Below are 21602 nucleotides of genomic sequence, written 5' to 3'. Positions count from 1 at the left end.
AAGTAGAAAAGCCAGAGGTGGAAAAATTCTCCTAAGAGGAAAAAAAAAAAAGCTAAAAGGAGAGAATTTTCCCAGTAAAACTTCAAACTAGGCCATTATCTAGAAAAAAGGTGTTCAACTACTTTTATGTCTCCTCTTTTTATCAGTGGCTCCCTTAGACCTGGACTTTTTTGCATCAAGGAAAACAAGAAGGTCAAGAGCAAGGGATGTCAGAATGAAATGTTTCATCACAGTTAAGAGTTTTCATTCCAACGTAGTAGAACTTCCCATTTAGAGTTCTTTGCACAGGTTTGACCGACTTTAAGGAGCGGGCATGTAAGACCAAGGCTGGGCTACAAAGGAGGGGTCTGGAGCCAGTGGCCTGTCCCCAGATCCAGACCCCTGTGACTAGTTGTTGAACCTTGGTCTCTCTGCAGCATCCCTCGTAGGGCTGTTGGGGGTTTTACATAAGATGATATACGTACAATGCTTAATACAGGGCCAAGCAGTCAGTACCCTCCTAAAAGTTAGCTGTCGTGACCATAACCAGCATCCCAGCACAGTGGCTCTCTTCCACAATGGCCTTATGCAGCTGATTAAAACTGCACTGCACACAATATCTTTGAAAGAGAACGTGAAAAATACAAAATGTTGCTTAAAAGTCTTCATTACTAATACCAGGAACAAGGCAGAAAAAAGGAAAGTTAACCTTTTCAGGCTCTATTGAAAACTACCCAGCACTGATTCACAGTTCTGGGCTCTCTGTCTTCACACACACTTAACAAAAGGGAAGCTTTGACCAGCACAGCAGCTCTCAATTTCCAGATAAATACCTGTCTTATCTGAGTGATAATCTAGAGGAAAGAAGATACCGCATTTTGTACAGCTTGTAAATTTCCAACTGCAGCCTTATTTCTGGGATTGTGTCATGGTGCATTTGACATTGTTGAATTTCTTCTCATTTCATTCTACAGCTGTGCATACGACCATATTGATAAACAAACACATACTTTAAAATAGTATTTCTTTACCGCAACATATTAATATTAAAAGTTGCCTTCTCTACAGGCACACAGCAGTCAGAGACCAGGAGCAGGCCGGCATGAATGCTAGCGAAGGCTAGCAGCCGCGGACCAGAGGGAGAGAAAACACTCCACCCACCTGTTGTTCTCAGCTCGCATCACCGTGGGACCCCACCATATTTAACAAGACTGATCTATCTTTTTTGGGTGGGATAGGGTGGGGAAATTTGGTGATTACTCTCTTACACAAGTGAGTGCTCAAGCTGGGAGAAATAAGCGCTCCGGATTCAGTAACTCAATCTTTTCAATGACTCCATGAGTCAATGACGATTCTCATTTCCATAAGTGCACACTGAGGCTTGCAGGTTCAAGGCCACGCAATTAATCATAAGAAAGCAGTGATTCCAGCCCAGGCTGTCCCACCTGGAAGCCACAGTCGCCGCCACACCAATCACGCGGAGATATCCACCGAGCCATGAGGTCTTCTGCGGCCTGTCCTTCTCTGCTCTTTCCTGAATAACGCCAGTGGGAAACTGTGCACTCCTTGTAGTTTTGAATTTTCTCACATGAGATTTGGATCTTACTGGGAAGTCTGAAGGTTGCTCTTTCCTGAGTTATAGCTTCACAACAATTTAAATGTGTTCACATATTTAGCAATAATGGGCTTCCCAAGTGACAATAGCTGAACGTTTGTGATCTACCAGCCCTTGGGATGGTGAGAGTCAGAGCAGTTTATTCCAAGTAAAATGTAATTGACATCAAAAGTTATTCTGTATCTGGAAACACAAGCGTTCTCCTGGGAAGGATTTAAATGCAATTCAGCAGTTCCCTCTTAGTCTCAATAAACCTCTGATTCAACGTCTACGCTAGCTACAGGTAGAATAATTTAAGACTCTGAATGGTCCCACCTCTTTCTAATAAGGAAAACAAAACAAGTTAAACGTTGCCTCTTGACTGCCTTGTGAGCAAGAGTCCAGCTACCCGCATTTAGTAAGCCTCTACCTGAGTGTCAAACAAAACTACAACATCTTATAGGTTATGTTTAACCTGCCTCTCTGAGCCTCAGGAAAATTAAGAAATATCAAAAACCATTAATTTTTCACACTTTTATTTGCTAAGTGTTTAAATAGGTCTCACCTGACATAATATTATAATAATAACATCAAGTATTTGGCTATTTAGCACTTGCTAAGTGCCAAAGAACAACATCCCTATGAGGTAGGGGGTATTATAATTATTAAACCCACTTGACAGATGGAGAAGTCAGAGGCTAAGGAACTTGCCCAAGATTACACAGCTAAAAAGTGTCCGGCTAGGACTTGGGCACAAGGAGTCTGGTTCCAGAACCTATACTGTGGAGCTACTATAGCATTGTACATCCTTGCAGAAAATAGACAACTTACAGAAAACAGGGACTACTATTTCCTTAGCTATTTAATGTTAGTAGATTCAAAGTTTCGAGTTACAAATGAAGAAAAATAAAAATCCTGATTATAACTATTAATTCCCTCTTCTATCTTGTTCTAGGCCAAAATGTCACCAAAGGCATTTCATTTTCTGCCTCCCTCGAGCCCCTTAGGTCTGCCTTTTCGTCCTCCGAAGTCTCCATGAGCCTCCAGTGCTGCAGTTTCTGCGGCAAAAAGGCAGATGTTGCAGCCCTCTTTCCTAAGCCTTGTCAGAGGGCAGGCAGGGCCACCGGGGAGGACAGATAAGCTCCCTGAGGGGTCACCTTCTGGTCAGCACTAGGGAGGCGCCCTGGAGCAGACCCTGCCGAGGTAGATAACTGAGGAGAGGAGATAGCTTTGGTGGCAATTCAAAACAAAACAAAACAAAACCCTCTGGGCCCTCATGTTATCTAAATTCTGGGAATACTCGCAAATATGTTTCAGTCTCTTCTGTACACAGAACAAGGCTGTGGAAGAATAACTTAGAACATCAGTGTTGATGATAGCAAAATATGTTTTTAGGTCCACCCAAAACTCTCAGATTATGTCTGTAAATGTTTCGGGGCTATTCCCAACAACAAAGAGGACATACGACGTTTTAAACGTGTCCAGCATTTTCACTCCTCATGGCTCAATCAATGTGGGAGCATAAAAAATAGTCCACAGACCTTATCAGTCATCAACTTCAATAAAAAGCAAGGTGCAGACAAGTATCTAAGCTCTCATTCGTGGAAGGGCAAAGGAGGGGGCTGTAGACACGTATATATGTTGTTTAAGTAGGTATACGCATAGAATAATCCTGAAAGGATATAGAGGACACGGACAACCGTGGTCCCCTGTTGGGAAGGGGACTGCGAGATGACATGTGTGTGGTGGGTAGAAGGGGCATAGACAGGGTGAAGACATTCTTTTTTCATCCTGCAGCCTTTTATGGTGCTTAAATATTGTATTGTGTTCATGCCTTATTTTTCAATTTTAAAAATGATTCAATTTCAAACACTTGCAATATCCAGGACCTCAGAGACATTGAAGGGACTGAACTATAGGAAGCCCAAGTCCAGGCTCTGGAATAAACCATCCGCATGACCTTGTACAGCGTAACGTCCTAGGGCCTCCTTACTCTAAAACTAGGGGACCAAGGGGGCATGGGGAGAAAAATCACTACAAAAACTAGAACAGAAGCTCCATGAAAGCATGGCCCTTGTCTGTCCTTTTTCCACACTGCTGCACCCCTAAGGCCTGGCACAAAGTAGGGGCTCAACAAATACTTTTAAAAGATGTTAATTGTACTTGAGTTGACCTGAACTAGCCATCACAGCTCCTCTGAGATCTCGAAGTCTATGATCTTAGTCGACTTGTTAGAAAACAGAATAGCTCACAAACCTGGACTGATCCAGGCACAGCCAAAAGACATCAGATGGTCCCCATAGGAGACCAAGCCTGGGGAAGGTTGATAATGTTGAAATGATCACTGCTGTGAGTTACCGGGCTAAACTGAATGCAGATTTTTTTCTTTGTTGAAGCAAAGCTCCCTTGAACTTCAAAGCCACTGAGCATATCGGCCCCAAAGTATGGATTTCTTCCCACCCAAGCCCTCTCCCTCCCCAGCCCAGGGATCTGGGAAAAATTCATCCTTCTGAGCCTGGCTCTTCCACTGTAAAGTGGAGAGATGAGATGATCACCCATGATCCATCAGGTTGCATTTAAATTTCTGTCCCCCACTCAGCTCTTCTCCTCATCTGCCTAGTTCTACTGCCTATGCTTTGCACAGACAGTGAATGGTCAAGGACAGACATTAACTTCCCTCCACTTCCATATTTAAGATGGGCTCAATGGGACTGGTCTTCCATGTAAGAACAACACAAGTATCAAAGTACTGCTATTACTCTTTAGAAATGTATTCAGCCATTTCTAAATCAAGCCAGGTGGTCCTATCCATACCTATCTGAGGTGCAACTTCTGTTTATAAAGGCCAATGAATCACATTAAGGGGCTTCCATCAAATCTGTGATCCTCCTGCTTTAAAAAAAAAAAATAATGTGTTTTGCCCTGAAAAAAATATAAGCTATGGAGAAAAAAATTAACTCGTGATACCTAAAGTTTCTCACCATCCTCTCCTTCCCTGGAGAGTTAACAAAAGAATGAGCCATGCAGAGGACTGCAAATAAAGCAACACATCATCAGGGGAGGCCACCACCGGACCATCACTGCACTGCCTGTCACCAGAGTTCAAAAGCAAAAAGGAGAAAAGCTTGCCTTTCCTCACTGTTAGAGGAGGAAATGAAAAGGCCCCGAAGATCTGGAGAGCTGACCTTGTGCCAGCTGTGGTCCTGAGGAGGGAGGGAGCGTGCTCCATGAGTCTTGGCAAAAAGGAGACTTTCATCCCAGAGCAAAGCCCCAGCCCAGCAGTAGCACGGTGAGGTGAAGAAAATTCAGTCCACACTACCTCTTAATAGAACCCTTCCTCTGATCTGTATAATAAAAAGAACTCAAGTTGCAACACTTTTCAATTGCCTTGTTACTAATTCTGATTCCACCTCCAGTAAGAGGGGCATGTTATTTCTAAGGCCCTCTTAACACACACAAGAAAATGGCCCAAATTCCTAAGGGACTTGACAAATATCTATTTCTGAGATGTCATCAGACTCCAAAGCTCTAATGTTCTTAAGAAGTAAAACGGGAGTTACAGTATCTAAAAGTGATGCTTGAGGAATGGGCTAATAACTAACTAGGACCCCTGAGAACGGGATGGAAATTATTGATAATAGTGAATAGTGAGTTAGTGAATACTAACTCTGTGCCAAAGCCTGATTTAAGAACTGTACACATATATCATGTCATTTACATCCACCACCGCACCCTACACCACTTTAAAGATGAAGAACCTGAGGCTTGGAGAGGTTAAGTAACTTGCTGAAAACAACCGGTAGTTAGTGGCACAGTTAAAATGAAACCTAAGCAGTTTAAAACTCAGCTCTTAATCACTAAACTAAATGACTGAAATAAGAATTAATAGAATAGCTTCAATAATAAAACGATTTAAAACAGAGCTATCTAATATGATGAATTTCTGTTTTGATAAAAAATATTTTCTGTAAACTTACCAAATCAACGTTTTCAATAAGATACTACCATAAACTGGAAAAGGGGGTAGATACTTCAGAAACATGTGCGAGAGAATGCTTACGACGGCATCATTTTGAAAAAGCAAAAGCCCAATGATAATGAAGACAAGGCAGTGGCATTTGGAGGCTGAAAGCAATTTGATTTATTTAACTTTGAAGAACAAAAGCTTATTCTTCTAAGAAGAAATCAAAACACATTTTCTGTGGAAAAAAGAAACCATTTTAACTGCATTGCCAAAATAAATTAGGCAGAGTGCAAGTCAGATCTAGCTACAAAAAAGAACTCAGGCAAAGGAAACAGGGGGGAAATAATAAAGGGGGGAAGAAATGCCAAACAGCAGATTTTGTTTTTTAAAAAGAGAAGGAGAAAGAGAGAGAAATCCTAAGTCTAGCTGGTGGTATCAGCCACTGAATTTTTTTTTTTAAGAAGGAAACCTAACCAATGAGTAGGTATGCATTTGCATTTGAATATTTGAATCAGTTCTACATTAAAACAAGGCATTCCAGTAAAACAGCTTGGCCAAAAATCCAAATTTAAACAAAAATATTTTTCAGGAAAAAAACACAACTCTAAAAACTGTATTAGACAGTACAGAAGGTACATAACACTCCTGTCTTATTGTATTAGTTACATCCCAGTGCAGATCTTCTGATTCAGCTCAGAACCAGAGATCTTCTGAGCCTAGAAGGAAAAACCTCAGGATCTCTCTTGTTGGAAAATCAAGTCATATTAAATCGCCCAAACATACTCTTTTGGAGGATGAGAAATATTAAGAAACCAAGCAAGAAAAATTTTCACAAGTACATACATATTTTTGAGTGTCAATGAATAGTCCCTTCCCTCCTTTCTCAGAGTCCATTCTCTGTGGGGCTCATCAGACATCGTCACTCAGCAGGTCCCAACCTCAGCAGGCTCTAACCACAGGACCTGTTTTTCCTCGGACCCGGCTGAGTGGTGAAGTCTGGGACTCCAGGAGCCAGACTGCCTGGGTTGGACTCTAAACTCTACCACGTTCTTGCTGGTAACTCTAAACAAGTTGCTTCAACTCTCTCTGCTTAAACTGGCACCTACTTATTGCTGTTGTGAGGATTAAATCAGTTAATACATGGAATATGCCTTCTAAGGCATGCCCGGTACCATAGTAGATACTCAATACGCAGCACGTATTATAATTAAATTAGTCCATCGGCATTCGTGACATTATTCTCTCTACTTTTGGGTCTGTTTGAAATTTTCCATAATAAAAATTATTTTTTTTAATTCCAAAATTAATTACAATTATGTTGAAGGCTCGGAAAACACATTCCCTTTCTAAGGTCACTCATGTGCTCGTTGCACCTTTGGACGGCACAGCACCACTGAGAGCCAATGACATGCCAGATGCTCTCTTGGCACTCACTTTCAATCGACGAATTTAATATCCTATTTCACGTTCAAGAAAACCTGGAGTAAGGGCAGTTAAGGACAATTTCCAAGCGGCGAAGCTAGGATGAGAGCCCAGGTCTTCTAATCAAATCCAACGCTCTTTCACAAAATCATGGTAAGAAGATTGTGTGCTTTGCAGAGAGGATCAAATTGTAAACCAGTCAGATGTGGTCAGGATTTTCAGATGACTGGATCAAATCCAGATACGGACAGAATTTGGACCAAGAAAAACAGCTGAGCAATCCTAATTCTATTTTTTTTTTTATAAATAAGCTTTTTTGTGTGTGTACATGGCACTACAGTTACTCTTTTATTTATTTATTTATTTATTTATGGCTGTGTTGGGTCTTTGTTTCTGTGCGAGGGCTTTCTCTAGTTGTGGCAAGTGGGGGCCACTCTTCATCGCGGTGCGCGGGCCTCTCCCTGTCGCGGCCTCTCTTGTTGCGGGGCACAGGCTCCAGACGCGCAGGCTCAGTAGTTGTGGCTCACGGGCCCAGTTGCTCCGCGGCATGTGGGATCTTCCCAGACCAGGGCTCGAACCTGTGACCCCTGCATTGGCAGGCAGATTCTCAACCACTGCGCCACCAGGGAAGCCCTCCAATCCTAATTCTTTTAACCTTCCCAGATCTTGAGTGCCTCCCTCCGAGCAGTAGTGGCCAAAACCTGCCACGGCACTTTAGCAAGGCTGGAATCTGGCTGAGCCTAACCCGGGATCACCTTGCGCTTCCTGCCCGAGGGCAAGCAGTGTATTCTTACCCACGGGCTGCTCCGTCTCTCAACACACTGCCAGGTTGATGACTCATATGCAGAACTGTCATTACAACTCATGCTTTCTCTTTCTTTGCAGCTAAACTGGCTGGGCCTTCCTCACCTTAGACTTGAATAGCCACATACTTCTCGTCCCAGAAGGCAAGTCCTCGTGACTTCAATCAGAATGTTTCTCTAATTTACCAAAGTCACTCAGGATTCCAATTCTAACATCTAAGGTACCGTCTACTCTGTTGGTAACACTTTCTGCAATGATGGAAATTTTCTGTATCTGCACTGTCCCGTGCAGATACAGTATCTGGCAGACCCTAGTCATCTATGGCTACTGAATACTTGAAATGTGACTAGTGCAATTGCAGAATGAAACTTTTAATTTTAATTAATTTAGATTTAAGTAGCCACAGGTGACTAGTGGCTACCATCTTAGACCACCAGGTTCCAGATCATTGGTGGAAATGTTCCTCATTCATGGATCTAGGGCTGCCCCTTCATGAGCACCCCAGGATGGCAGAAGAGTGCAGCTGGTCTTACAGTCACAGACCTCAGTTCAAATCAGCTCCTCTTGCCAGTTATGTGATCCATAACATGTAACTTACCCTTTCCGTGCACTGGTTTCCTCATCTATAAAGCTGGGCTAATAGTATCCATCCCACTGGGAGATGTTTATAATGGTGACATGTGAGATACATCTCAGTACAACACCCAGAAGACTAGAATACTGAATTGACATTAGCTGCTTTTATGATCTTCATCCTCCTCTTCCTTTTCCTAAATTCCTCTTCGTTCCCTTCCCAAGGCACCAGTAACTGGCTGAGAAGCCAAAGACAGACTTTTCTGCTCCATGTCTCTTCTTTAAAGAAAGCCTCTGTTGGGCTCCTCAACTTAGGGGAAGGGGCCAGATCTTCCCAAGGGCGAAATGGCAAGAACCAGTGCTGGAAAGCTATCAGAGCCCCTACGTCTTACAGAATTCAGGCGCACAACTCTTCCAGATGACTTCTGGATCATCCTCAACCCCTCTGAGCCCGGGCAGGTTATCAGAAGCTTCACTCAAAAGCCCCTTCTCCGCCAAACTGGCCACTTAAAATAATCAGTAGCACTGACTGGGCATTTCCTATCCACCAGGCCCTGGGCTTCCCATGTTATTTCCCTGATATCTCATTGCCATCCTTCAAGGCAGGCAGCATCATTTTTATTTCCCAGTGAAGAAAGTGAGGCATAAAAAAGCGCAAGCACCTTGTCCAGGCCCCAGGGCTAGTGAGTGGGAAACGGGGACTTGAACCAGGCAGCCTGACTCCAAGGCTCAGGTTCGACCTTGCTGTTTCCCTGTACCTTCTAGGACCTGGCTAGTCCCCTCCCCCTTTCCCCGCCTCCCCCTCCCTTTGGAAGTGGAACCTCTTCTGCCTTAACATTCAGGCTCTGACAGTTCCATTGGAGACTTTGGAGCTGGTCACTCCTGAGTCCTCACACGCAGCCTTTTACATATAATAAGTAACATGAAAGGGATGAATGGGACTCAAGCCAGAACAGAAAGCAAAGAAGATGAAGGCTAAGCCAATATCAAATTATCACAGGCTTTTTTTTTTTTTTAAGTAATATCTCCCAAAGTTAAAACTGCCAAACCAAGAAGCATTCACGTTTGCTTTTAAATTGCTTCAAAATATTTGGTGGAAAGAGTAATACTTCTACTGGGGGTATTTTAGAACTGTGACACATCAAAGAAAACTGGTTTCCAACTCAAAGGAAAAAAGCGTTGCTTTGCTTGCTCAAGCCTTTTTCAAATCACAGTTTACCTAGAAATGATGACAAGATTATATTTCATTTGGCCTGCGTGGTTGTTTAAAGGATTTTTACCAAGCCGCCAAAATTTAAAAACCTGTTGATTTCACCTGTAAAAAAGTCTAGATTTCCACCTTTTTTTTGCCTAAGATCTAGCCACACTAAGTGCTTCCTGCCTTGTGGTAATGCAAACCCTAACAGATGGGTTATGTGATTTCTAGTTTGCTCCAGTCCCCACCACTCCACAGTGCCTCCTAAGTAATCCTCCCCACTCATTATCATGCAGGCCAGGTCCCTGGAGGCACCTGTGTTGATGGGCTCTTCACAAAAAGCTCTGGGCAGACAAGTGATGGTGTTCCCTCCCCTACAGCCTTACCAGCTCCAGGAAAGCACTTCTCATTTCCCTGCCAAGTCACTCCCGTATTACCACAGACCCCAGGGAGGCTCTGGGCACCTTCTCCCTGCCATGTACCACCCACCCCCAATGTCGCCGCAACTTCAACTTACCTGCTACTCTGTGCCACTTCGCTCTCTCTTCACGGGTGTCATGGGCACCTCCCCGTTGACGCTGTCGGTCCCACTAACTGACATTAAACTTCTCCGCTCCTTCTGATTTGATTTGTGTTCCACTTTCGTAACTCTAAACCTGAGCGGGGGAAAGAGGAGATGCGACGGGTTTTGCTTTTCCACTGAACGAGAATCGTGAATGAACTAAAAATCATCCACCTGGAGGATCCCAAACAAACTCAGCCAAAAGTTAGGACGGCAATGAAAATCACCATATTCACATATACACATAACTATATATAAAATAGATAACCAACAAGAACCTACTATATAGCACAGGGAACTGTACTCAATATTTTGTAACAACCTATAAGGGAAAAGAATCTGAAAAAGAATATATATATATTAATATATACATATTATATTAATATATATATAGCTGAATCACTGTGCTGTACACCTGAAATTAACACGACATTGTAAATCAACGATACTTCAATAAAAAAATTTTTTAAAAAGAAAAGAAAATCACCATATTCAACAGGAGGAACCGTCCTACACAGCAAGGCCCCTGTCCCCTGCCAAACCTCCCAGCTGATGTTCACTCAACACATCACAGACTCTGCGGCACAGTTTACAGAGCATGGGAAATGCACTAAGAAACACGGGTACTCAAATATGAAACAGCCTCAGAGCTGTGGTTTCTAACAAGGACCTGGGCTTAAACATCAGCTGTTTTAACAACAGAAGGCTGGATAAAAGCCCGACTAGTTTGCAAATCTGATGTTCACTAGGGAACTGTCTTCTCAAATTTCACCCAGCAGAGGGTCTGTCTCTATAAACAGGGCCCCAAACACACATTTATCAGCATCAGTCGGTGGCAGAGTTTTTGTGTCTGCTTGGGTTTTGTCTGGGTTTTTTTGTTTTTGTTTTTGAAGCAAATTTGGGTTTTCATTAAGGGTTAAGGAATTTAAGAAAGAGATTTTCCTTAAGAATTAAGAGAAAAGTTAAAGAAATGTACTCAGTTGGACTGCTTTTCTCGTCCATCACCATCAAAACCCTAAAATCTTTCACAGTAGTTTCTCTCTAGTCTTGGTCTTCATTTCCCTCAAAACCATCTAAAATAAATCCTCCTTCTTTGTCCAAAATGAGGTCACCCACCAGAAGGAGGAAGGAGACTCTGAAGGAGTGAACGGAGGATCAGGAAAAAGTTGTCACCACAAACCTATTCGGTCAAACTTTAAGACTCTCTTTAAGCAACACTTGCTGAAAAGCAGCCTGTAATCACTCAGCAGTCATAGTATTTATTCTATCTCCAAGATGGAGAGTTGGATTGGGGGCATTTAAAAAAGCCATGTTGAATCTGAGTTGAAAGTTTCAGCAGATTTTTTTTAAAGCAAACAAAATACACTTTGTCCAAACAAGTTACAGGTTCTCACCGCATTCCACATTCATAAGTTCCCATGACTCTGCTCTGAATAAAACAGTGTGGTCATGAGTTGCACTGTTTTGTTGTGAGTGGCAAAGAGCCAAGGAGTCTTCTCCTTGTTGCTTGTGCAACACATGATGAAACTCAATGGAATTCAAATCACAGTAATAATAATAGCCAACAATTCTTGAGTATATAATAAGCACCAAAAACTGGTCTAAGACCTTTACCTGAGTCACCTTATTTAGTCTTCACAGCAACCCGATAAGGTGAGTGCTACTGTCATCCCCATTTTATAGAGGGGAAAACTGAGGCACAGAGAGAAGTAACAGTTTGTAAGTACTGGTGTCAGGAGTCAAATGAGGGTGATTCAGTGAGTCCAGGCTACTCTTCCCAGAGTTTGTCAGTAAGGAGAGAAGGATCATGTAGGCAACACTGTCAGCTTCTGCTCAGGGCTTCCCCAGTCTGGTGCCAGCAGGCATGCTCTCGACCATTACTCTCTACTGCCTTTGCACATGCAGCATTAGCCTTGCAGTTCCTGCAGGAGGCTCAAAATCAACCAAAAATGCTCTGCATACAGTATCGTCAAATTGTTCATCACTTGAACTGCAAGATCTCCACATCACATATGGGTCACAGGTAAATGGAACTTTAGGACTGGGAAAGGAGGAGGTGAACTAAAAGCAACCAGTCCCAGGGGTCCACGTGGATCTTACACGGCAGAGGCTGGAGAGCAGTGGACCAGGCTGCATCTCTTCCCTTCTTCCTGGCCGACATTTCCTACCTCCCTGGCCAACATTTCCTACCTCCCTGGCCATTAGGTGTGGCCGAGTGATCGAGTTCCAGCCAGAGGAACGTGAGCAAGAGTGAAATGTGCCACTTCAGGCCCATCTCCTGAAAAACCTCTTGTGAACAATCCTCTGCGTACTTTCTCCTGCTAGCAAATCCAGCAGAGGCACAAGATGGAAAGGACCCAGGGCTCTGGGTGACTGCTTGAAGGGCCACCACTGATCTTTCGATTTCCACAAGTGAAATACAAACTTCCATTCTTTAACGGTTGAGATTTGGGCTTTATCTATTAGAGCAAGTGTGATGGTTAATTTTATGTGTCGACTTGACCAGGCTAAGGGCTGCCCAGAGAGTTGGTAAAACATTATTTCTGGGTGTGTCTGTGAGGACGTTTGCAGAAGAGATTAGCCTTTGAATTGGTAGATTGAGTAAAGATCACCCTCACCAATGAGAAGAGGCATCATGCAGTCCCTTGAGGGCCTGAACAGAACAAAAAGGCAAAGGAAGACTGAATTTGCTCTTTTTACTTGAGCTGACACATCCCTCTTCTTTTGCCATAAGACATGAGCATTCCTGGTTTCTAGGCCTTCGGACTGGGACCAGGACTAATACCATCGGCTTCCCTGGTTCTCAGGCCTTTGGACTTGGACTGAATTACCACCAGCTTTCCTGTCTTCTTGGCCTCCATAATCCTGTGAGCTAATTCCCATAATAAATCTACTCTTACAGGTGCGTCTGTGTGTATATATATATCTTATTGAGTCTGCTTCTCTGTAGAACCCTAATACAGCAAGTGATTAATTTGTTACCTTAATTAATACAAGTCACACCTGATCTTGCAATAGCCACCTCTTAGAATTCTTCTGCTGTTGGAAAAATGCAGGACTCAGACCAGAAAACATCAAAGAAGCCCAGACATAGGACCTGAGCCAGGCTCAGGAGAACACACTGTACACTTAACGGGTGTACAAATCCACACAGCACAGCAATCACGTTACACAAACCCAAAGCACCCCCAGGACTCACCTGCCCACAGAGAGGACAGTAACTGCTCCTTGGCGCCTTGAGCGGCCCTCTTTGGCCTTGTTGGTGGGTTTTATGAAGTGCCACCGCTTGTGCCTACATCGATGACACACGTCCCGCTCGACAGCACCACCCACTGTGTGCAGATGGTGGCCGCAGATGTGCTTCCCTGGGGTGCCACCTGGAGACAAGGGCCCGGGGCTCACAGGCGGGCTCCCAGAACTGCCAGGGGACCCTGGGCTAAGGTGGGAAAAAAAAAAAAGAAGGAAAAGGTCGAACTGGTTATTAAAAGAAATACCAGCTGAGGCATTCTCTCCCCCTGCAATATAAGAAGCAGGTTTCAATCAAAAGAAAAAAAATGCCTCTTCCAGTTATACAAATGGGCTTTGTGAACTGATCTCAGGCAGCAGGTACTCAGCTCTTATGACTAGACAATGACAGTTCGTTTTAAACAGTAACAATGTGATTTATCACTTCTAGCATGGAATTAACTGGCCGGAAATAAACCACTGCTTCTAATGATGACGCATTGTGTGTCTTTCAAGTATTAGGTCTCTTTCCAAATGGCCGATCTCCCTTTTCATGCAATCTAATTTCAAGTAAACTAATTTCTCACACATACCCAAGTTCCTCCTAGATCTCCAAGCAAAGAGATGCCCGGAATATATGTGCCCTGGAGGAGAGAAAAACTTAAATTCCAATCAAATTGGAATGACTTAAGATAGAATATTTGATCCGATCTGACTATTGTGTCAAAGGAAGAAAGCTTTTAGGTCAAGACATCAAAAGTGATGCTCAAGACAGATGTTGATCATAGTAATAATAAAAATAGCTAACACTTAGCAGTCTATGCACTTGATATATATTAATTCCATTGATCTTTACAAAACCTTGAGGTAGGTATTATTAGTTTCCTCATTTTAAAAACAAGGACACTGAGCCTCAGAGCAGATAAGTAACTTACCCAAGGTCACACAGCTAGTAAGTGACAGCTGAGATCCAAATCTAGAAAGACTAAATCTAGAAACCATGATCTTAACCATCATGCTACAGTGCTTCAGAAACAGGGGAGCTCACTCTGATAACCTGGAAGAAACCCAGCCCTACCATCCAAAATATAAAAAGCAGAAGTATATAGGTCAGCTGCTGGCTGCTTTCAAAAGGCACGTGTCAAGGCTCTGGTCCACTAGGAAAGGAGGAAATAAGACAGGACAGGGCCAGCCCAACCAGGAATCAGGCCTCTGACCTGGTGTAGGTGGGGTGGGCAGGGCAGCACATAACAGCAGAGCCTGACTCCTGAGACTGGGCTGAGAGCCCCAAAGGCATATAGAAGTCTCATGACAGCATAAGCCAGCCTTTATGCTGCTGATAACCAGCCCACTCGCCCACTTCAAAAGTAGACAAAAAAGTGCCTGATTGAAGAGATAGTCTCAAACACCACAGAGAGCCAAAAGTTTCCTGGTGTTCGTTAGGAATGCTCTTTAGCTTGTTAAAATAAAAACACACAACCGCAGCTTTCTGAGGTAAACCAGTGTTCACACCACATATTAGGAGGTTGAATTTGAAAGTTTAACAACATTCAACAAACGTTTATCTAGTACTCGCTGTGCACAAAACCCAATGACAGGGACCACAGGCTGCCCTAAGATAACTGAGGCAAAGATTCGATGAGGTGACATGGTCCTAACACAAGGAGTCTGTGGTCAGGGCTGGAGTGTGGCGGAAACCACAGCTCGTACGTCTCTATAAACTACACCACCAGAGCTCCTTTCACTGGCCTTCCGGCACTAAGTCACCTCGCTGAAATGCAGATCTAACGTGGCCAGTTTGACAAACATGTATGAAATAGCTAAGATGCGCTGGGTGTACCACCCACAGAGTAAGCAGGAAAAGGTCCAGACTCCTTGCCATGTCACTCAAACCCCACTTGTCTTCCTGGCCCTTCTTGCTTCTGTCCATAGCATGTACTCGGGCCACACCGGACCGAACCTTACCGGAGGCATCCCACACTTTCACTCTCCCGGGCCTTTTGTCCTGGACTTTCTCTGCCTACAAGCAGCCCCTGCTTCTTGTCTCCACTCCCCACTAGACTTCGTCCTCCATGGCAAGGATCTGTGAAGGTCCGGCTCCAGCATCATGCCCAGCACACAGCAGGCACTCAATAAATGCTCCAAGCGGCATGAAAAATTACATAGAAATACAATTACCTGTAATTAATTAGGAAGGACTATGATACTCAACCACTGTAACCTAAAACTGGTAATACAAAAACAGAACTTAGCAGGTGCCCCCAAACCAGCCTGGTTTTTCGTTTAATCATCATTGTTCACAGAGGTCTTTCGATGCCCGAGGTATTCGGTATTCCTCATAATATTCCAATTAAGTTGGTACAGTGGTTATCTCCAGTTTATAGATGATGGAACTTGAGCTCAGGGTGGTCGGTTAGCTTGCCCGAGAAGAGGGGATCCAGAAGTGGTGGAGGTAAGACTCACCCAGGTCCCCAGTTCCAGGGCTACTCCTTCCTCTCATCCTTGTTCTCTAACGCAGCTGCTCTCAACCAGGGGCGACTTCGCCCCCAGGGTACACTGACAATGTGTGGAGGCGTTTGTTCTGGGATGTCACACAGCAGGAGAAAGGGACAATGGCATCCAGTAAGTGGAGGCCAGGAATGCTGTTAAATGTCCTACAATGCACAGGACAGTTCCTCACAGCAAAGAATTCCCTGGCCCAAATGTCAATAGTGCCAAAGTACAGAAACCTGCTCTAGTGGATAACTGAAAACGAAAGCCCCATAAAATCAGGGGAAAAGCACTCACCTTTCAGGGTCACCCAGGTTGTTATCTGCTACCATTGCCTTTAAAACATCAGCATTTGCTAAGGAAAAAAAAAAGAGGTCAAGAATTAAAATGGGGGACTTCCCTGGTTGCGCAGTGCTTAAGAATCTGCCTGCCAATGCAGGGGACACGGGTTCGAGCCCTGGTCCGGGAAGATCCCACATGCCGCGGAGCAACTAAGCCCATGCGCCACAACTACTGAGCCTGTGCTCTAGAGCCCGCGAGCCACAACTACTGAAGTCCACGCACCTAGAGCCCGTGCTCTGCAATAAGAGAAGCCACCTCAATGAGAAGCCCGCGCACCGCAACAAAGAGTAGCCCCTGCTCACCGCAAGTAGAGAAAGCCCGCTTGCAGCAACGAAGACCCAACACGGCCAAAAACTAATTAATTAATTAATTAATTAAAAGAATTAAAATGAAATCAATCAGATGAGTGATCATAGGATTATCATATCAGAAAAACTGTTGGAAAAACACCTAATTGAGTTCCTTCAGTTCACAAATGAGGCCCTGGGGCCCTGGAGAAGGGAGGGTCTTTCCCAAGAAAAACCCAGATGTGGCACCACCTGCCAATACTTTTCACCACGCAGGAATTTAGTGAGAGTGACAGAGAATCTATGCAAAGGAAAGCAGATCTACTACAGAGCTTTGTTTCCTACACGTCATTAGCCATATAACATAGAAGACATTTCTTTCTCCCCTTCTCAAACCAAAAGGAAACTGAATTTAACTCACTTTGCTAAATATGTCATAAAATGTATGTTTCAAGAGACCTGTATTTTAATAACTTATACATGCTCAACGAATTAGCCCTAAATTCTGGATACCCATGTAGTATCAAGTCTATCCCACATAGAATCAGGGATGAGAAAGGGTTAATTTTCTAGGTGGGCCATTCGGACCATACAAGACCTTAACTCTAGCCAGATAGCTTTAAATTTCAAATGTTGGTCACACCCATCAGTTAAATTAGACTTCTAATGTTAACTTTTTTTAAAAAAATCCAAATTTGTAGGAGGGTGCCCAGGCTGTCAACTAAAGCAAATTGAATCTAAGCTTCTTGGGTGCCTACCCCACCTCCATGCACAGACACACGTGTTCTTTTCGTCTTTTGTAGGGTGACAAGTCTTAAGGATAAAAGACTGAAGTGAATGGTCAAGTTTCTCTTGGGTATTTCCTGGCAAGGCCAAATGTTACAACCGACTCCTGACCCGTTGCCGTTGATTTTTAAAGCAGTGTCCTCAGGACTAACCACAACAAATTCCCCAGAGACAATGAAACAATGAAAAAATCACCATTTATCATGTGAGCTAACACCAACATTTATCATCTCAAATGACATCCGAGAGGAGGAAAATTAACTCTAGTTTTGACACTGCTGCTTTTAAGTGCTAATAGCTAAGGATGTATCCAGTGTTTCAACTTTTTTTTGTTATTGCTCCACCCAGAAGCCTTCTTTTTGACATTTGTTTCCTAATCACCCTCCCATGAAACTATAATACTGCAGATATACATGTTTAGGTACTATATGCATATCTGTGTTTTACATATAAAATAGTAAGGGGGTTTTGCCCCCTACAATCTAATTTTCTCCCCTTCACAACCCTTGCAAATGTATGGGGCTTCTGAAGAAATATTGATGGAGCATACCATCCTTTTCAAAAAGAAATATTTTCTTTGCCTTTCATGACTATCTGTGAAGATGCACAAATGCATTTCCAAACACAAGTTTTGATCTAAATAAGACTCTTATCATTACAAAAGAAGTGCTGAAATGGATCAGCTGTATCTTCTCCCACATGACAAAAAAGGCACATTACCCTCTGTAAGACAAATTTAAGTACAATCTAATCATTTTCTCTTTAACTAATACTAAGAATTCAGAACAATAATTTTCTTTCAGATAAAGAGTTCAGGGAATACACAATAATTTGCCAGTTGAGATTTATATTCTGCCATCATTTACTAAACTTCAAAACTATAAACAGAAAAGAGGGGAAAATAACAACAACAAAAAAGGTATGAAAACAAAGATAACACTAATAGCATTCACTTATAAGAATGAGCTTTTCAAAAACAAAAGTTTAAATAGTCACCTGAGAAAATTAATTAATCAAAATGATGACCTCTGTTAGAAACATCAGATGATAAAATGCTCCCAGAGAGATTATGAAAATATATTAAAATCATTACTAAAACTTGCTTTTATAGGCTTGTGTTGTTTCTCATGTATTCATGTATTCCTGTATCTTGCCCTTATTTCTTAGAAACAATAGTAAACAACCCCTTTGTTTGCTATGAGTGATGCTTTAAGAGTAGACTCAAGTTTTGATCATTCATACCCATTGAGGGTGGGTGTGTGGGACCCACACATACACACGCACATATGCCCTTGTCTCTAGCCTATCCTGCAATCTATACCAGGGAGTAAATCTCAGTAAACTAACCCTTGGGAACACTTTTGGTTTCCTGTGATGAGAAAACTCTTAACAGAACATCACCATTAGCACATAAACACATGCTTTAATTTGGCTGTAAAAGAGCAATAATCCAATTAAGTTCTAATGAATATATTTCTCCTCCTTGTGATTACTCATAATTCCAAGAGGCTGCAAAAGATGGTTTCCCCTACAGTTGTCAACATTCTGTCCGACTATACTTCCCTTCATGGGCATCCAAAGGATGAGAGGAGTCAATTATAGGACAAGCAAAGCCTGTCAAGAACAGGGAAAATTTTCCAGTGGGCAGTAATTTCCAGAAACTGCTTCCTCTCTTCTTTCCTGTATTTCTGCCTGATAATATGCATAGACCAGTCAAAATCAGACAACAAAAATGCCTTGTCTTCTCTCCTACCATTACTCTTTTCAAAGTTTTCCCTTACATTCAAGGCAAGATCCTGGTATGTGTCAGTCACTGGCTAAAAGCTTTACAGACCCTATCATGTTTGATTCTCCCCAAGAGCGGGCAGAATTATCATCCCCATTTTAAAGACAGACACTGAGGCCTAAAGACTGTAACTGACTGGCCAGAGTCCCACAGCTAGAAACAGAGCTAGAAACAGACCTAGATACAAACCCTGGTCTATTTGACTCTGGGGTGGGTGCTTTTCACCCCGACCTACCCCGACCTACTCCTTCAATGTCCAAGTCTCTATCTAAATGATGAGTAGTTTAAGAGTTCACAGGATGTCTGCATAATCATTACAGCAAGTTTCAGAGATCTACTCAGTAATGATGGTAGTTTATGAAGGAATCCTTTTTGCCACCACACAAATTGAGCCCCAAGGTAAGAATTTCACCAAGGGATCCCTCTCTCTGCCTAGTGTGAATAACCATAACCAGGGCGCTTGGAGAGTAATCACAATACTCTGAATTGTTGCTATTTTCAGAGTGTCAGGGCCTGGCAGAGAAGCTCAGCTACGGAGTTGCAGGTACTTTCCAAACTTCCATACAGTGGCCACCCAAATGCTCTTCAATTCAGCTCTATTTAGAAAGGATTAGGAATTAGGGGGAAAATAATCAGTCTGCAGGTCAGCCAATAAATTCATCCTTCAAGAGATATTTATCTAAACAAAACTTGATTTGCAACATTCAAGACATGATAGGTTTAAACCATAAACAAGAATGTCCCCATGAGTACAGGTGAAATATTACCCCATTAGCCAAATTAAAAATGCAAAGCAGAAGACGAGTCATATATCATGACTGCAAATGTTTTAAAATATGTAAATATAGGCAAAGAAAATGTAAATAAACATGGAAAAATGGTAATGGTTTGTACTCAGTTTTATTCCTTTTTTCTTCAATGTTTAAAGAAAAATTATGTTATAGTGTGCTGATAATTTTTTTAAAAATAGTTAAATTAACCTCAGCAGGGAGGTCTTAATTGATATTAAGTTCAGAGTCTGTTAATGACAAAGAAAAGAAAAATACATTTTGTTCTATAGAGAATGTAAGCCTCAAAGGCACACTAAAAAAGCTAGGTTATCAACTGGTAAGAGACCCAAGTATGTATCTAATCCCCCAGCTGCGGTTTTGGCACAGGCTGGAAGCTAGAGAGGGCCACGGCTGGAAAAGGGGTGTCCAGTGAGGTCAGATGTCTCCTGGTGGCCAAGGAGAACCAAGGCCACACAAAGGATAAGAGCCCCCAGCCTTCCTCACAGGTCACTGGAGAAATCACAGGCAGACAGATGAAGGCCCTGACAGGGAAGAGGGTAAAGAATAAGAAAGACAGAAGGGAAAGAACTGGGGAGCAGAGGAGAAAGAATGAAATCAGTGCCTTGGTATTGTTTCAACATACCTACTGGTAATCAAGGCAGCAGAAACCAAAAGGCTACTTTCTGAAAGGAAAAGGACATAATTAAAAAAGAAAAGAACAGCCCTATAGTCTATGAGTGTGGAAGGTGAGGAAATTATATAGTCTGCTTGCTCCAGGGACCCAAAGGCTTCTCGTCTGCTGTAATTAGGAGAAGGGGCCCACTGCTGGCACCATCCTGCCACATGCTGGCTGTGTGACCTTGGGTAACTTTCTTACCCTCTGGGCCTCTGTTTCTTCATCTGCAAAATGGGGTGATAACAGGATCTACCTCATAAGGTAGTTTGGAGAATTTAATGAGTTAATGTTTAGGAGTTCTATAAAACACCCCAGCTGTATACGTTGTCTCTTTGAAAGGAGGAAGTTTATCATCCGTCTTTCCTGCTATCAGGAAAGAGGCAGTGACAGCACGTGGGTAAGTAAAGACTGACATCAGATGCTAGAGTTAAAATCTCAGCTCTGCTACTTGCAGCAGGGTGACACTGGCAAGTTAGTTAAGTGCTGTGGGCCTCAGTTTCTCAACTGTAAATTGGGAACGAAGTATCTGAATCACAGGGTTCCCAGAAAGCCCCTAGAACGAGCCTGGCACATAGCAAGCACTCAGTGTCTACTATGAAATTATACACGAGAACTTCAGCCCCCGGCAAAGTTTTCACAGCTGACTTATTTCAACCAGTTCACCTGTCAGTAACCCCCTCATGCAGCACTCACTAACTCAGCAACCGCTCCAGCTCTCAGAAGCCCAGGTCCCAAAGGCCTCCAAGCTCCCCAAAGCCCTGAAGGCAGTTTCGAACGCATCAAGGCACAGGAGCAACCTTACCCTGTGCACTTTTGTCATGGCTTCAGCTTCTATTCCAAGAACGCATTTGTGTATTTCTTATGCAAATTAAAATCCACTTTTTTTATGTAAAAGAAATATGAACCACTGAGTCCTCAAGAATAGCATCACCAAATACTGTTCCCTGAGGGAAGGTCTTTAGAAAACAGACATCAAATCCAAGTGATTGCTGTCTTGTTATTTTAAACACCATATTATTAAGTTTGGCTATCTGTTTTTCCATCCTATAGAAACTGAAAGCTACAAAGTAGAAGAGAGACGAGGCAATGTTGTATAGATGAAAGAGACCCAGGTAGGGCCAGGCTGCTCCTTAACCGTGTGACCAAC

General features: G+C 42.9%; 1 protein-coding gene across 2 annotated transcripts in view; it reads right to left on the bottom strand.

Annotated features, from left to right (window-relative positions):
* RELL1 (RELT like 1) overlaps nt 1-21602 on the bottom strand; it is a 60759-nt gene that overhangs the window by 3735 nt on the left and 35422 nt on the right. For both annotated transcript variants that reach the window (XR_014244111.1, XM_082390759.1), the window contains exons 4-6: nt 16106-16163; nt 13293-13529; nt 10049-10187 (exon numbers count right to left, since the gene is read on the bottom strand). Coding sequence is in view for 1 of the 2 variants with exons in the window: in XM_082390759.1 (XP_082246885.1) it covers nt 10052-10187; nt 13293-13529; nt 16106-16163 (431 nt within the window). In the remaining variant the exon portion in view is untranslated. The remainder of the gene's footprint in view (nt 1-10048; nt 10188-13292; nt 13530-16105; nt 16164-21602) is intronic.

The sequence above is a fragment of the Balaenoptera borealis genome (assembly GCF_965194805.1).
Source record: "Balaenoptera borealis genome assembly, chromosome: 4".
NCBI classification, from domain to species: Eukaryota; Metazoa; Chordata; class Mammalia; order Artiodactyla; family Balaenopteridae; genus Balaenoptera; species Balaenoptera borealis.
The sequence above is the reverse complement of the archived record's forward strand: the minus strand, read 5'-3'. Positions and strand labels throughout refer to the sequence as shown.